Source organism: Salvia miltiorrhiza, chromosome 8 (genome assembly GCF_028751815.1).
Source record: "Salvia miltiorrhiza cultivar Shanhuang (shh) chromosome 8, IMPLAD_Smil_shh, whole genome shotgun sequence".
Classification (NCBI taxonomy): domain Eukaryota; kingdom Viridiplantae; phylum Streptophyta; class Magnoliopsida; order Lamiales; family Lamiaceae; genus Salvia; species Salvia miltiorrhiza.
The window spans coordinates 3,775,260-3,792,065 of NC_080394.1; the positions used below are offsets into that span (position 1 = coordinate 3,775,260).

The 16,806-nt window shown below is 37.0% G+C and overlaps 1 protein-coding gene across 1 annotated transcript; it reads right to left on the reverse strand.

The window, feature by feature from the left end:
• Positions 1-15,049: 15,049 nt before the first annotated feature.
• Positions 15,050-15,967, reverse strand: LOC130997144 (uncharacterized). The gene has a single exon (XM_057922403.1). It carries the CDS (start codon positions 15,965-15,967, stop codon positions 15,050-15,052), a length of 918 nt encoding a protein of 305 aa, XP_057778386.1.
• Positions 15,968-16,806: the final 839 nt, after the last annotated feature.

Below are 16,806 nucleotides of genomic sequence, written 5' to 3' on the forward strand. Positions count from 1 at the left end.
TTTAATCATCTCCTAGTTCACTGCACATGCATTTGGCTTTATTAGAACTCTTTAGAGCTCCTCGTGTGCGTGTGTGAAAAACGCATATTTGGATTCTTATAATTTTTTTTTGTTCAGGTCCTTATATTTCTATTAATCAAAGCTTTGATTTTTCATTTTTTTTTATTAAAAGTAGATCCCTATGTCAAAGATTATATCCTTATCACTACATGAATCTGGCCGATTACCGACGGAATTTTCCGTCGGTAAAATTCCGTCGGTAAATCGATACACCGACGGAACAACGACGGCCACCGCGTGTCGCTGTAAAAGTGGTCGGTAAAAAAATTACCGACGGAATTTTGATCCGTCGCTAATTACCTCCAATTCATACCGACGGACCGTCCGTAGGTAAGCACACGACGACGCCGGCGTCGTCTGAAATAGCGACGGAAATGACCGTGGCTAATACCGATGAAAATGAATTCCGTTGCTATTTTTTTTACGAAAAAAATATTAAATATATATATATATATATATATTAATATCAATCTAGCTTTATTCTCTACAAGTATTTTGGTATTTCTATTTCTAATGTATTTTGAATTTAATTGCATACGTTAAGGCATACTTCCCAGTGGGTCACCCATCTTAGCTGTGCTCTAAGTCAAGCACGCTTAACATTGAAGTTCTTTTCGAGTGGTCACCAGTACAGAACACGCGTATTATTGATATAATTATCACCTATTAATTCATTTAAACTCTATTTCAATATACAATATCATTTATTCATAGTCTTAGAATATGCTGAAGTCATATCTAAGACTTGTAGTGCCAACGAAAGAATGACGGTAAATATACGATCGAATTTAAAATAATAAAAAAATATTAATATTATAATTAATTAAAAATATATATATTACTGTTGAAAATAACAATAAATTTAAAATATTCTCAATAATTTAAAAATAAGAATAAATTAGAATATTAATTAAAAAATAATAAAAATAATTTTTTTAAAAATATATAAATAAGAAAAAAATTAATAATATTTACCGACGGATTATTAATTAAAAATTAAAAAAATAAAAAAAAAATAAATTTTTAAAAAAATATATTTAGCAACGGAATATATTCCGTCGCTATTAAGTCCGTCGTTATTCTGTTGGTAAATTTAAAAATAAACTAAAAATAATAAATAATATTTAACGACGGATTATTTTCCGTCGCAATTAATTCCGTCGCTATTCGGTCGGTAAATTGCAAAAAAATAATTAAAAAATAAATTTTAAAAAATAAATAATATTTAACGACGGGTTATTTTTCGTCGCTAATAATTCCGTCGCTATTTCGTCGGTAATCCGTCGGTAAAATTTTGAAAACATCTACGTCGGAATTCCGCCGTTGTTCCGTCGGTGATTACCAACGGATTATTTTCCATCGGTAATTCCGTCGGTGTCCGATACATTTTTTTGTAGTGTAAGAACTAATAGTTGCAAACGCAAACAAGGCCTAGAAAGTTAAAAATCTATGTGTTTATTAATCCCTTCGTCCATAGTATCGTTTTCACTTTAGTCATTTTGATACGTTCGCGACCATTTCCATTTATATCAATATAGTCCACAAAATTATACTCATAAAAATAATGGGATCAAAACTTCACTCACAACAATATCACTATTATGAACTACTAACTATCAACCATTTTCTTAAAACTCGTGTACTCCACAAAGTGAAAACGTTATCGTGGATGGAGGGACTATGTATTTTTGTGATACATATTCAATTTATTTAACCATATATATATAGGAAAAAGTTATACTAAGAATGCTATCTTTCGTGAGAAATGAGAATGATTGAATAAATCAGTCTATAGTGCTGAATAAGCTGCTTGTAATTACTTCATAACAAAATTCAATTAATTAGATAGAATTTTCGCTCCCTCCAAGATTCGAATCCAGGTAACAATGTTATGCAGTCATTATAAGTAACTTATTCAACACTATATACTAATTTATTCAATCATTCTCATTTCTCACGAAAGATAGCATTCTTAGTATAACTCATCTGTATATATATATAGTAGGTATAAACAAATATTGTTAGGGTGAAAGGGATATTTAGAGTGAGTGATGTCCCATGGTTGGAGACAAAAAGATGGAGAAAAACGCGTTGGATTTGCACATGAATTGAAGTCGAAAGTCGTAGTTGTTTCCACAAACATCAACTACTTCCATCAATTTAACTAGTCCATTTCATAGCAGCTTTTTCTTAAGCTTTTCTCTGTGAATTAAGGACTTGGGATACAAATAATAATTATCTTAAATATATTCACCATCACTTTTATAAAGGGTGAAAGGGCAGAAGTGACTGTAGAGAGAGAAAGTGGACACCTATGTTTGACTAATCATCACATCACAAAGCTTTGTTATATGCTCAGCCACGATTTTTATTTACTAGATTTTGTCACAACTACATTTTCTTCACCTTATCAATTTTATTTATTTTCTTCCTCAAATTATCAATCAACAAAAATGCGCATAATCATAAGTAAGTTTTCGAGATTGTGTTCGTGTTCAGTTTCCTCTCTGGTCACTCGTCGAATTTTATTGGAAGCCAAAAAAGACCAACAAATATTTTCGAAAAATTGGCTCGCGCCTGCGCTTTCTATAAATATTTTATTGTATCACGTGTTGATAATTAGTAAATAAGAATTAAATATATGAAGACAAATAAATTAATTATCGGAGTTTAATTTCGTGAACTCGTGTTGTCTTAATCACAAATTAGCTAAATGAAAACCTAGAATATATCTACTATTTGCCGACGAAGAATTTTGCCTATCGTAATGTGGAATTCAATCGCCTGCTTTTTATGACTCTTGTGAAAATCTATATGTTAATAGAATTCGTTTAAATATATATTCGAATAACAAATGAAGAAAACGAATGTTAAGAGTTTCTGAAAATAATGTGTCACTTGTCACTTGTCAGGGTTCAATATTTGGTTAATTAAATAATGTTTGTAATAATTCCATTTTTTTTTCTTGGTTCGTATAAATTAATTTATTGGTGAATATCTGTAGTCTGTAGACGTACGTATGCACAATCTATTTAATTCGACCTTTTTATATATAAATGTGTTTTAATTAATTACTGATGTGCTGAGAGTGCTCTAATATGCTACATTTTAGTCTGTTATGTTATAATTCAATATAATAAAAAAATAGAAAATAATTAATTGATTTTTATTAGATTGAGTCTATTGGGCCTTACTGTCTAAATCGAGATGCTAATAGTATTAAACAATAGCAGATTGATTTAAGTCTAAATCGAGATGCTAATAGTATTAAACAAAATACTCATTGAAAAATGGCTCAAAAAAAAAATATACTCAGTCAAAAAAGCTGAGAGATAGATAGCAACGTTAACGGTATAACAAAGACATCTTCTTTTACCCAGAAAAAAAAAAAAAAAAAAAAAGACCGATTACATCTATTTAAGCCAATCGATACAGAAGATATCGATTAATTAATGTTATGATCAACAGTGGTGATTGGTGAAAGGCATGCCTAAATTATACTCTATATATTAGATCATTTCTAAGCACTATGATCGTTGGGGCTGAAATAGAGATTTTATAGAAAGAAAAAGAAAAAAAAACCTTAAAAACCCTATGATGATTACTTTACTTGAATTCGAATTAAATTAAATTCTTACAAAATATATTTGACTTTTGATATTTATTTGCTATATTGGTACATGGTGGGGACGAATTTTTAAGGAAATTCTAGAATTCATAATGACATCAGAATTAACATTTCTTCAAGAATTATTGGTAGCTTTTACACACCATTCCAAAGATACAAAAAATATCCATTATAACAAAAAACTACAAAAAATTATTCATTTTGAACTTGAAAAGATAAAGTTATCATTATTTAATAGATTCGAAACTCTATCTTAATATCGTTCTATAATATTCAAATCACGAATTTTGCTCGACAGCTTGACTAATGCGAGTCGAGCAAGTTAAAGTGATAAATGCATTAATTCTCTATCGCTGTACTTCTAAATGACAAAAATGAATGAATAGATAGGCATTGTACTTCTAAGTTGACGGGAGTTGATTAGTTGCGGTGCAAATTCATCGAATTACTTTTCAACCATATATTGAATACGATGCTGAGGAAAAAGATATTTCTAATACAAATACTTGAAGGAAATTACAGGGTGACTTTTCTTTGAGAAAAAATGGTGGAAATTATAAATTTTTATAATTTTTGTTATATGTTCTATATAGTAGATAATTTTTTTGGGGATGAAAAAAGTTTTAGGCAACCCCTTTTAATTTTTGTTATATGTTATATATTACATATTAAATTATGTAATATAAAGTAATAAAATAAAATACAAAATCAAACATCATTATATTTCGCAATTTTCTGTCGATTTAACCATGCATGATCTGTTTGTTCTCGTTGACAAATAGCTCTATTTTTTATACTCATTTTTTTTCCTTTTGAGTTAAAGCAAAGTCAATCCATCCACACATTGGAACTATATATCACTATCTCACTCTGCAATAAATTTGTGGGAATTTCTCGAGCCCATTTATAAATATTTTACTAAAATCGATTCTTTTAATAGCCCAATAAAATAACATGAGCACTTGCCCCCATTTTAAAATTGCAATGCATACATATATTCTCGAGACAAATAGTTAACACAATTTTCTATTCTTCAACAGCAACTAATTCCCTACAGTTGGAAAAAAACGGCTTTATATATAAAAATGATAATGGAAAATTCCGCGTACAGAAAATTCTAAGCATAACGCGGTTGGAGGAAGAAACAATTACCCTAAGTCTTATTAATTTCTTAATTCAAATAAAGAATTGGAAAACTTTCTCGAAGTTCTACACAAAAGTTAAAATGACCGTACCTAACTCCCACTATACTTCGATTTAATAATGTTATGAATTTAATTAGGACTTTTTTATCCAAATAATGTCTACTGCTCCCTCCGTCCACGAAATAAACTCATACTTGTCCTTAAATATTTGTCCATGAAATAAACTCCTTCTTTACTTTTTGAACAATTATACCCTCTTTTATTTTCTAAACTTACTATCCTTCACCGTTCATGGGCCCACCCCACAACATTTTTATCACTTTTATATTCTATATTTACTTCTCTTTACCACTCATGGGCCCACCCCATAATACTTTGTCACTTTTATATTCTATATTTACTACTCTCTATCACTCATGGCCCACCTCACAACACCTTTATCACTTTTGGTCAACTATCCTTTTATTTCAATCACAACACCTTTATCAATTTTCTTAGTCTCCGTGTCGAGCATCAAATGAGAGTTTATTTCGTGGATGGAGGGAGTATATTCTATTATTCTTCCAACAACTGTTTCAGGGATAATTTAACCTCATCATTAATTAAGCGTTAATAAAGTAAGCCTTCATAAAGTGGCATCTCAAGGTAAAAAGGGTCAATTTAAGTCATATTTTTTCTTTTATTAATGAAAGCAAATTGTCAAATCAGTCCAACTTTTAGTTTAAAAATGAGAGAAAAGGGTGAAAAAGGAGAAAATACTGGTTTAAGGCTGAAGGAATGTTTGTCTGCATTTTCCATATATAGCAAACTTTGCAAGGAGAATTTTGGTAATTGATCTCGTGTACTAATCCTTCCCGCCCATTTCTTTAATTTTAGGGTTATTAGTCTGTAAATAAATGAACTTTTTATATTTTTTAAAATTTAACATGACTTTTATTTTTAGCCCACAAATACACGAACTTAGCATTTTTTCTGATTTTTGACATCGACATGAAAAAACTCTATTTATTGTTGAGGTGGAGGCCGAAATACATGACGTGGATTACGAAATATGCACTTGAATAGAGTAATTTGATTCATTATTTTGATTAGAGAGTGAATGACATGGTATACCGGCCTTCACGTTAATAGTAAATTAGAATTTTTTCTTGTCGATAAAATCAGAAATAATGCTAAGTTCGTTTATTTGTGGGCTAAAAATAAAAGTCATGTTAAATTTCAAAAAATATAAAAAGTTCGTGCATTTACAGGCTTATAACCCTTAATTTTATCAACTAATAATAGTTTTAAGTTTTGGTAAGCATATTTTAAAAAATAATATCTTTGAATTTTTGAAAATAAAACCAAAAAAATCATATATCTGGTAAATGCAGAGTATTCATAATGTTAATTTAGTAACTTAATTTGCTACACATAATTAGAAGAAAAAATAACTGCTTAGCTTGTTGAGGGATTGCATGCTGGTGGGGTGAGTGCTTGTGTTGTGACAAAGATATCTCTGTTTTTAAATTCCACGAATACAAAAGAATAATTTATTTAATGAATGATTTTATAGCGGTTACAATATCTCATCACTAAAAGGATGGATAAAAAAGTACGAAGTTACATTAGTGTAAGAAAACTCATATTTTGTTTACTCGTTACGTCCCGCGAAACTTGAATAATTTTTATTTTTTTGCACAAATTTTAAGAATTACTCTCATTGTCCCATTATAAGTGACTTATATTCTATTTTGGGCCGTCCTAATATAAATTGTATATTTCTATAAAAAAAAAATTACCCTTAAAAAAAGTGTAGGCCCTTGCACGTTTAACCAATTTACACTTTCCTCTTAATTTCTGTATCGAAAAGTTTTGAGTCACTTATAATGAGACGGAGGAGTAGTATTTTGTGTGTTAAGCATGGTAGGTGAAAAAATGAAAAGGTGAATAAAAAATAAAAAATAAATTGTCATATAAGAAAAATGCTCAAGTTTCGCGGGACAATCCGAAAAAAAATATTGCTCAATCTTCGGGGAATATATCTCTATCGCGTTTTGTGCTGCAAAAAGACAAATTAAGAATTAGCATGGAGTATTTTTTTTATTTTTATTTTCTAGAACCAAAAAAGAAAAAGAAAAAAAAAAAGAATTAACATGTTTTTAAGCCACTTGCGATTAAAGAAAGCTTATTTTTAGTCGTTAAATTTTCTCTCTTTTAGGCAGCCAGAATTTTCTTGAGCATCTAATTACTTATTTTGCCTATACGTACATTGTCCAAAACACAAAAATTAGGCAGTAAGATCCCAAAACGATATTATTATTTATCAATTAACGATAAGGATATATTGGTATAATTTAATTCTCTCACCTACAAGGAAAATGAAAGAGATACAACAATTAAAATGCAGTTCAATTGGTAAGAGGTTTTTCCGCTAGTTATTAGATTGTGGGTTCCAGTCCTTATGTTGGGGATTGAAGAACCAATATTGATGATTTCTTTTCCAAAAAAAAAAAAAAAAGAGTTATGAAAAATTTGATCTTATGTGTGCATGCCAATCACTAATTATGGACGTCTGATTTGATGGATGAGATTTATAAGATTAATAGGACATAATTCAATTTTAGGATAATAAATATTATTCAATTGAATGATTAGAGTGCGTCAAGTTATCCATCACCAAAAATTATGCAAATCAAACATTTTTTTTTTTTTGATCAGTAAAATATAACTTTTATTGAAAGAAAAGGAATCAAGGCATCAGGAATGCCAATCAACACTACAATACAAGTTTGAAATCTTTGGAACACCAAGAAGTAAAAGAAATTCCTAACTCCACGATTTTGTAGGCCTCGTTCCAACTCCAAAGTCTCCCCTTAATCTGTAATACAAGTCTATCAATATCCCAAGCCTTGTCCTGGAAACGACTACCATTCCTGCTTTCCCAGAGCAACCACACTGTTCCCACCCACAAAGCTTTAAGCAGTCTTCTTTCTCTCTTCTTTTTTCCAACCGCAATGAAAGAAATGAAGTGTTGGAAAATACCTCTCGGATTTGCAGTTTTGATGTCAAGCCATTGAAAGATCTGGTCCCACACCGCCGCTGCTTTCGGGCAATGGAGGAACAGGTGTTCCGTCGTTTCCTCACTAGAAACACAGGCATTGCACCATCTCTCCTCTACGCTGATCTGGACATTTCTTCTACTCAGATTATCACATGTTGCCAATCTGTTTCTAAGACATCTCCATGCCGTCACCTTGGCTTTATTTGGTGTTGGGGCCTTCCAAACCTTTGCCATCTCCAAAGGTAAAACTTCTTGCACCTCTCTAATTTTTGCCACTATTTCATATGCCGACTTGATTGTGAAGCATCCATCTGATGTCGCCTTCCAATTCCATCCGTCTGTTACATCTACCGAAGGAGCAAACTCAGCAATCGCCAATCGGAGATCCTCCGCAAACCCTTTCTCCCTCTCCCTTAACTCCCTCCTCCACTCCACCCTCCACACCCATGAGCCTCCCTCCCAATACCCGCTTTCACCAACCAGGCTTTTCTTGTTCAGGCTCAAATTATACAATCTCGGAAACACAAACTTAAGGGGTTTGTCAACCGCCCACACATCCTCCCAGAAGCTGGTCTCAAGCCCATCCCCAATTTTTCGCCTCAAATTATTGATGAACCACCGATCTCTTCTACCTCCTTCCTTATCCACAATTTTCTGCCACCACCCTTTCTGTCCACCTCTTCCCGCCACCGAACATTCTCCCCCTTCCCCCCACTCTAGCTCCCCATAAATCGATTTAATCACCCTTACCCACAGAGCCTTACCCTCCCCCAAAAACCTCCAGAGCCACTTACTTAACAGCACCTGATTAAACCAATCGATATTCCGAAACCCCAGGCCTCCTGAATCCTTGTTTAAGCACAAGGCATTCCACTTAAACCAGGTGATACCCCTCGTCTGTGTACCTCCTCCCCACAAAAATTTGGAAAACAGTGAATTAAGTTCCTTAATCACCGCTTTAGGTACGAAAGCGAGGGATAATTGATAGACCGGGATGGATTGCAACACCGACTTGACTAGAGTAATTCGTCCTGCCAGCGAAAGGTGTCTCTTCTTCCAGCTTGCCACTTTGTTTGATACTTTTTCAACCAAAAACTTCCAATCTCCAACACCATTGCTGCGCCCCCCCCACTTTAGTACCCAAGTAGTTGCACGGAAATGATCCGATCTTGCATGTGAGAAGCGATGCCCATCTCCGCTCAACTGCCTCATCCACTCCCACTGTCAAAAGACAGCTTTTGTCGAAATTTACAGCTAGACCCGAGACGAACTGGAAGAGAATCAGGAGTTTCTTCACACTCTCCATATTCCTATCATCTGCCTCCAACAAGAAGATAGTATCGTCTGCGTACTGAAGATGTGAAATGGGCACTTTATCCTTGCCAATCTTCGCCGGAACCAGGAACTGCCTCTCCGCTGCTCTTTCAATGAACTCGTTGAGGCCTTCCGCCACAATAAGGAAAAGGAAAGGTGACAACGGGTCACCCTGTCTCAAACCTCTCTCCATTTTGAAGTCTCCCGTCGATGACCCGTTCACCAATACACTTGCCGTTCCAGATTCCAGACACCCTTTAATCCACTTCCTCCAAACTCCGTCAAAGTTAAGTCGATCGAGAAGCATATCCAGGAAATCCCATTGCACAGAGTCGTATGCTTTTGCGAAGTCAATCTTGAAGAAAATCCGGCCCACTCTCTTCTTTTTTGCCTCAAAAATAGCTTCATTCAGGATAACCACCCCATCTAAGATGAAACGACCCTTGACAAACGCACTTTGATTATCGGAAATGATCGACCCCATAACCCTCTTCAATCTCTCAGCCAGGATTTTAGCCACAATTTTGAACAAACTGGTGATAAGAGAAATTGGGCGAAAATCATCGAGCGACCCAGCCCCTTCTTTCTTCGGAATCAGAACAATAAAAGAGGCATTACCACCTTTCGGAATTTTCCCGTTTTCGTGAAATTCCTTCAACACCTGGAGTAAGTCCTCTTTAACCATGTGCCACGCCGCTCTCCAGAATGTGAAGTTAAATCCATCGGGTCCCGGACTCTTGTCTCCACAACAGCTCCAAACTGCTTCTTTAATCTCGTCCAGATCAAAATCCCTGATTAGCCACTGCCTCTCGTCAGTTGAAATTTTCCTCCTCATGAAGTCCCGGGGGAAATCAGGCATCAGTCGTTCTTTCCTTTTGAAAAAAGCTTCAAAATGATTTCTCACTCTTGCTTTAACCTCTTCCGGTTTAGATATCCAAGAGTTTTCAAAGAGCATTCCGCCAATTTCGTTTTTAACCCGTCTCCCACGAATTGCCCTATGAAAAAAACCCGAATTAGTGTCTCCCTCTTTGAGCCATTTGATTTTGGCTTTCTGTTGCAGCATCATCTGTTTATTCTTGAATTGAAGGGAGAGCATGGCTTGAATCTCATTTCTCCTGATCACCTCTGATTCTTCAAGACCTCTCTGTTCGTCCACCTTATCCTTATCCTGAAGTTCCTTCTGAAGTTCTTGGATTTTGTGGTCAATCTCACCGAAAGAAGTCCGATTCCACACCTTCAAGGCCTCTTTGAGTTTCTTCAGTTTCTCCTTAACCTCAAAAAAGCTCCATCCCCCCACATTAGTCCCCGTCCAAACATGCTTTACCATATCCTCGAACTCCGAATGATTCACCCATGCATTGAGGAACCGAAAAGGTCTTGGTCCCCAATCCTCCGATCTTGTAGTGAGAATAATCGGACAGTGATCCGAAATTGAACGTTGAAGTCCTCGTGCCGACGTCCCTTCCCACACAGCCAGCCAATTCTCATTAACGAGAAAGCGATCAATCTTACTCTTGCACTTTCCATTTGGTTTGTACCAAGTAAACTTCCGGCCATGAGTTTTAATTTCCTCCAAATCGTTCTCCCGGATAAATTCTTCAAAACTTCTTGCATCAGTTGCTCCAAACGCCTCCCCACTGCCCATACGTTCATCCCTCCTCCTAACTGAGTTAAAGTCTCCCAAGATACAGACACTCCTATCCGTATTTTGTTCCACAATTGAGCTTAAGGCATCCCACAAGATCCGCTTATCCCCTGATCCGACTGGTGCGTACACGTTGATGATGCAACATAAGATATCACCCTCCTTGTACCTACCATTCACCACCACCGCCCCCGGTAAATCCCACGTACTAGAGGCTTCGAAAACCTCCCTATTCCACAAGCAAACAATTCCTCCAGCCCTTCCCTCCGAATTCCTAATCGCTTTGTCTGTATAATTAGACCCCCACCAAGATTTACAGAACAAATCCCTGAACACCTCCATCTTTGTCTCCTGTAAGCAACAAAAATCGATCTTCTGCCCTTTCACCAAATCAGTAACATCTCTCTGCTTCGCAACACTCCCCAAGCCCCGAATGTTATAAGATAACAAATTCATTAAACATTCCTCAAAATACTCCCAGCATTTTCGCAAGAAAGAAAATTACCTTGCACCTCAATCTGTCGAGCAACATCTTCGTCTGGAATTCGACTTGAAAGCCCGATCTTCTTTCCAAAATCCCATATCTGCTGACCTGAAATTTGCTCTCCGCCTGTCGTCTCCTGGCCTTCTTCGTTCTCCCCCTCTCTTTCCTGCTCTGCCACTTCCTCCCCCCTTCCATCAATTGGCTCTAAATCTGAAATGAAGTGTTTCCATTTCTCTTTCTCCCTGGCTCTATTCTTTTTCTTTTCTCTCACTTTTTTTCCTTTTGAATTTCGGTCCTCAAACCTTTTGCTTTGCTTTGAACGACTTCCTTCGTCGGAGCTGAAAATCGGAAGCTCGTTCTCTTCGATCCTTTGCCCTTCCTCTTTCCACTCCTTGTCCTCGACAATATTTTTGGCACCTTGACATTCGCTGTACACAACTGAATCAGCTTCTTCCCTTTCCGGAATATCGCTTATATTCTCTCCTTGCGCTTGGTTCGACATTAAGGTATGACCTCCCTCACAAACGCTTCTTCGTAGCCCATCAAGAGAAACACCAGTAAAGCCACCAGTTGGGCTTTTTTCCTGTACATTCTGAAAGTCGGCACAATTCTGTTCCTCAAAGATCTGATGTGGGCTTTGAAAAGCGTGGCAGTCCATCTGCCCATCCTTAACGAATGACTGAGTCTCACCTTCGGCCCCAACCAAATTCAAAAGCATTTTCGAGCCTCCCTCCACCTCCCCCTCATAATTAGTTTCCTCAACAAACGTGTCTGCAACGGTTTGGATCGAAGTTGACGAAACGTTGATTTCTTGTAGAACCGAAACGTCACCATCCCTTTCACCGCTCTCGTTCCGATCTCCGATGGTTGCAGCTGCCGGATCCATGGACTCCTCCCCGCTCGTCCATCCCGAATCCGACCCCGAATCCTCGAGCACCGACTCACCGATCATAGAAGAGAAAGGGTTCTCGTGAATTTCCTCAATGCGGAACGTGAACCTTGCTCCATTAATACAACACTCCGTCACTTGATCAATGGATCTAAGGCCCGTGGAGATTTGAATCAAAGCAACATCCAATTTTTCTTTTTCTTTCGTCTTCTCATGCATCTTCAACACCCGACCGAACTTTGCAGTTGCCAACTCAAAAAAACGAGGATTCCATGCATGTAGTGGAATACCGGCCCACCTCGTCCACACAACTCGTTGTTGAAACACATCCACAACGTTCCATTTCCTCTTCCATTGAAACCAGAAGTCACTCCATTCATCCATCTCCGTTAAAACTTTTTCTGTTGGCGCGTCGCAGACACTCCGAATCAACACCAAATTTCCTCCCATCGTCGTCACTTTCAATTTCCCAGCACTTTCACTATTGATTTCTTCATTAATCTCTTCCCATAGGAACTCATCTTTGATGAAACCCGTGAAGGCTCCCTCTAGCCATCGTGTTTCCTCATCCGAAGATTTGAACTGAATCAAATCTGAAGGTCCTGACTCCCCTTCTTTGGATCCAGTGAGTACCTCCTTAAAAGAAACCCCCATCATCCTTTTTGCGGCATGCACAAGCTTTGTCTTTTCCGGCTTTCTACCTACGTCTGATTTGATTCCCTTCCCTTTACTTCCTTGGCCCTTCACTTGTCTCTCGAATCTCGGTTTGAACACCCTAATTTTATAGCTCCCAATCCACAACTTATTCAGCTGCTCCAGCAAACCGTTCCTATCTTCAACGTCTTGGAAGCGAACAAAACCGAAAGGCTTCCCCTTTTTGTCTCTTTTTCTTGGACAAAAGATGTCTGTCGGTTCTCGCACAGAACCGAACTTTCTCCTCAAAAAATCAAAGCTACATTCTTCTGGAATGTTGTTGAAAAAGAATGTAACTCTTTGTGCTTCATTCTCGTCTCTTTCTTTCCACTGTTTCGAAAACTTTTGATTCTTTTGGTTCAGCTGATTCTTCACCATCCCATCGACTCCAGTCTTCACCGCCCCTCGTCTCCTCACTTCTCTCCAGACCTCCTCTCTCATCTCTTTAATTGGAACTATTCTGCCATAAACAATCAGTCCTCTCTCTCCACTCAACTCCAGCAACAACCAATCAGTTGAACACAATCAAGGTAATTTGCTATCTCAAACATTCAATTCAGTTCGCAACCAAATTTAGCATAATCACCTTTCATCTACCTCAAATATCCATAAGATGCTTTATAACAGAAGGATATTAATGCTTCACATTCGTGCACTCTAGAATAGCAAGTTATAAGAACTTCACCCCAATCCTTACCAACTAGCGAGAGAGTTAAACTTAGCTTAAGGGAGAATGTCCGAATATGATTCCCGCCGGAGTCAACGCCTCGCCTCTCCTCTCTAACAAGCATCCATTGCACGCTCGCAGCTACCGGCCGGCCAATCCGAGGACGATCTAGCTGTGATTTCTTCCAAATCAGTGGTTCCCGGAAGAAATCCCAATCTACAAAATCTTGCTACCCAAATCAGATCTTGCCGGATCTGCGTCTGTGATCGAGAGCAAGAACAAAATCTCAGTAGATCCACCTCTACTTGGAAAAAATTATCTGAGCTGAATACTGCGATCGGAGCAGCAGCGACAAGGCGATGATGAAAATTTAGGAATCAGGCACTTTCCTCCGCAGGGATGGAGGCTGATTCAATCCTTTACATCGGCAGGCAACGGCGGGCTAACGCAGGGAGGCGGAGCGGCGAAGCGGCGGACTGACGCAGGGAGGCTCGACGGCGAGCGGCGGGGTTCTGACGCAGAATACTGCGATCGGAGCAGCAGCGACGAGGCGATGATGGAGATTTAGGAATCAGGCACTTTCCTCCGCAGGGACGCAGGCTGATTCAATCCTTTACATCGGCGGGCACCGGCGGGCTAACGCAGGGAGGCGGAGCGGCGAAGCGGCGGGCTGACGCAGGGAGGCTCGACGGCGAGCGGCGGGGTTCTGACTCCTCTAAAGCGGTAATATGCAAATCAAACATTTTATTAATCTTATCTCCATTGGTTAGCACCACCAGAGTGATCGCTTCTTAGGATTCTTTGATCCATCTAGGTTCGTGCTAATTTTCCGTACTGTTCTCAAAGTTATTACTATTAATTAGGAATATTTTTTGAAATTTGTTATATTTATCAATCATGTATCATAATCGTTCAATCCGAGAAAAGTAAACCAAATACATAAAGCAAATTTTATGGGGAGTAGTTATTAGTGTGCATCAAATAAAACAATAGATTCTAGTAGCCTTTTTATTTTTTGAATCGGATTGTAGCAGCCTTTTTTAGGTCTTGAAGTATGTATGTATTTCACTTAATTACATTAAACTTATGGGTTTAGCTCATAGAATACTTGATTATTAATGTTTTTATGTATAAAAAAATGTATGATTGCTGATTCATTTTTTCAAATCCTTAGAAGACGTATAAAGTCGTTTTTGTCATACATATATAGGACTCGCTTGATAGTTAGAGAAAAAGTTCATATGTTTCATTGTGAAATTATGGTGGTTTAGTAATTAGTATATTAATAAATTAATAGTATATGATATAATTATGTTGGTATTATATATCTGATTTAGAAGATTTTTTTTTTTTTTTATCAGAAAAAAATAAATTTGATTAAAAAGATGGCAGGTACCAGAGGTACCAAAAAATACAGAAAACAGAAAGGAAGCAGGAGAAAGCAGAAAAACAAGGAAAACCAAAAAACCAAAACAGGAGGTCTAAGTAATCAAAGCTTCAGCAGAGAACCACCTTCTAAACTCCGAGTATGGCGTCACCAGATTGAACGCCATTTTCCAGCCCCAAAGTATCGACTTGATTTCGGAAAAAATCCTTTCCCTATTCCACATACCTTGTTTGAAAATGCATTCATTCCTCTTCCTCCAAAAGCACCAAATCGTGCAGATCCACACACTAAGAAGCAGCTTAACGTCATCTTTATTTCCCAAATTAATGAAGGCGTTAAAGTGTGCTTTCGCCTGTGTCTGGGACGCTGTTTGCTTGCCAAGCCATGAAATAATATCCTTCCAAATAGCATCAGTTTTGTGACAAGAAAAGAAGAGATGATTAATCGACTCCTCGCAAGAGTTGCACAGCACACACAGGTTCCCCGACTGGAAGTTCACCTGCCTCCTCCTGAGATTATCGAAAGTAGGAAACCTTCCTCTAAGTACTTTCCAGGCTGTGATAACTGCCTTTGCCGAAGCTTTCCAAATCAATGCCATTTCATTCTCGACCCTACGTTCTTCCATCGATCGAGACTCCAGGCCAAGAGCATAATAGGCCGATTGAACCGAGAAAACTCCATTTTTGCTAGCTTTCCAGCACCAGCTATCTTTCGAGCCTGCAGTCAAACGAACATTACAAGTGGATGAAGTAAGCTGTTGAACTTGATCAAGCTCTCTCTGTCGAAGTTCACGATTCCACTTCAAGTCCCATCTCCACTCCCCCTCAAACCAAGTACCCATACTACTAATCGCTCCCCCCTTGTTGTTGCTAAGATGGAATAACCGAGGAAACAGTTCAGACAACTTAAAATTTCCTGCCCAACAATGATGCCAAAAAAGAAAACCATCCCTCTCCCCAATTTTCACCTCCATATTGTCTCTAAACCACTTCCCGCCTTCTCCACCGCTCATCTCTACCACTTTCTTCCACCACCCATGTCTTGCTGCTTTATTCCCAGTCACCCGAAACCCTCCCCCATCCCAAGTGAGATCCCCCTGACATGTCTTAATAACTTTAGTCCAAAGAAGATCCTTCTCCGAAAGAAACCTCCAAATCTGATTTAGAAGATAGTATATGAAATCTCATAAATCTGCATAATGCTTATGTGTTTTGAAGCAAACGATTTATTGGGATTTTATTGGTATATTAAAACTTTATCCCTCTTAGTTACTCTCTCGATCCCAATTAACTTGATCAATATTCGTTTTTGGATCGTCTCAACTAAGTTGATCAATTTTCTTATATGGAATAAATATAAACAATGAAATATCACTTATTCAGTTTATTACCAAACACACTTACAACACTAATTTCTTAAATTTCGTGCCGAAAAGAAGCTGATCATTTTAATTGGAACGAAGGAAAACTAAATAATACTAGAAGATATGTTTTCTTTTTTCTTTTTTGTTGGGCATGAGGGAGGGAATGTGAGAATTAAACTCTAAAGGTGGCTTTGATAAGAAATAAGATAAACTTCATTTACCACTTTATATCTCATTTGCTTTGACGTAATAAAATTTCAGGCAATATATTTTTTTTGAAGATAAGGTATAATTTTATACCTAAAGAAATGTGATAATTTTATATCACTTTATAAGTCATGAATGAATTTATTATCGTCTAAAACAAATAAAATGTAAAAAAATATGACCCCCATTTTAAATAATAAATTTATACTTCTAATAAAAAAAAATTGGCAAACACACCCAAAGCCTCTCTCTTATCACAAATGAAATTCACCGCTTAGATT

Excerpts from the sequence above, each read along its gene's own strand:
- LOC130997144 (XM_057922403.1), bottom strand. The coding sequence starts at position 15,967 with ATGAGCGGTGGAGAAGGCGGGAAGTGGTTTAGAGACAATATGGAGGTG.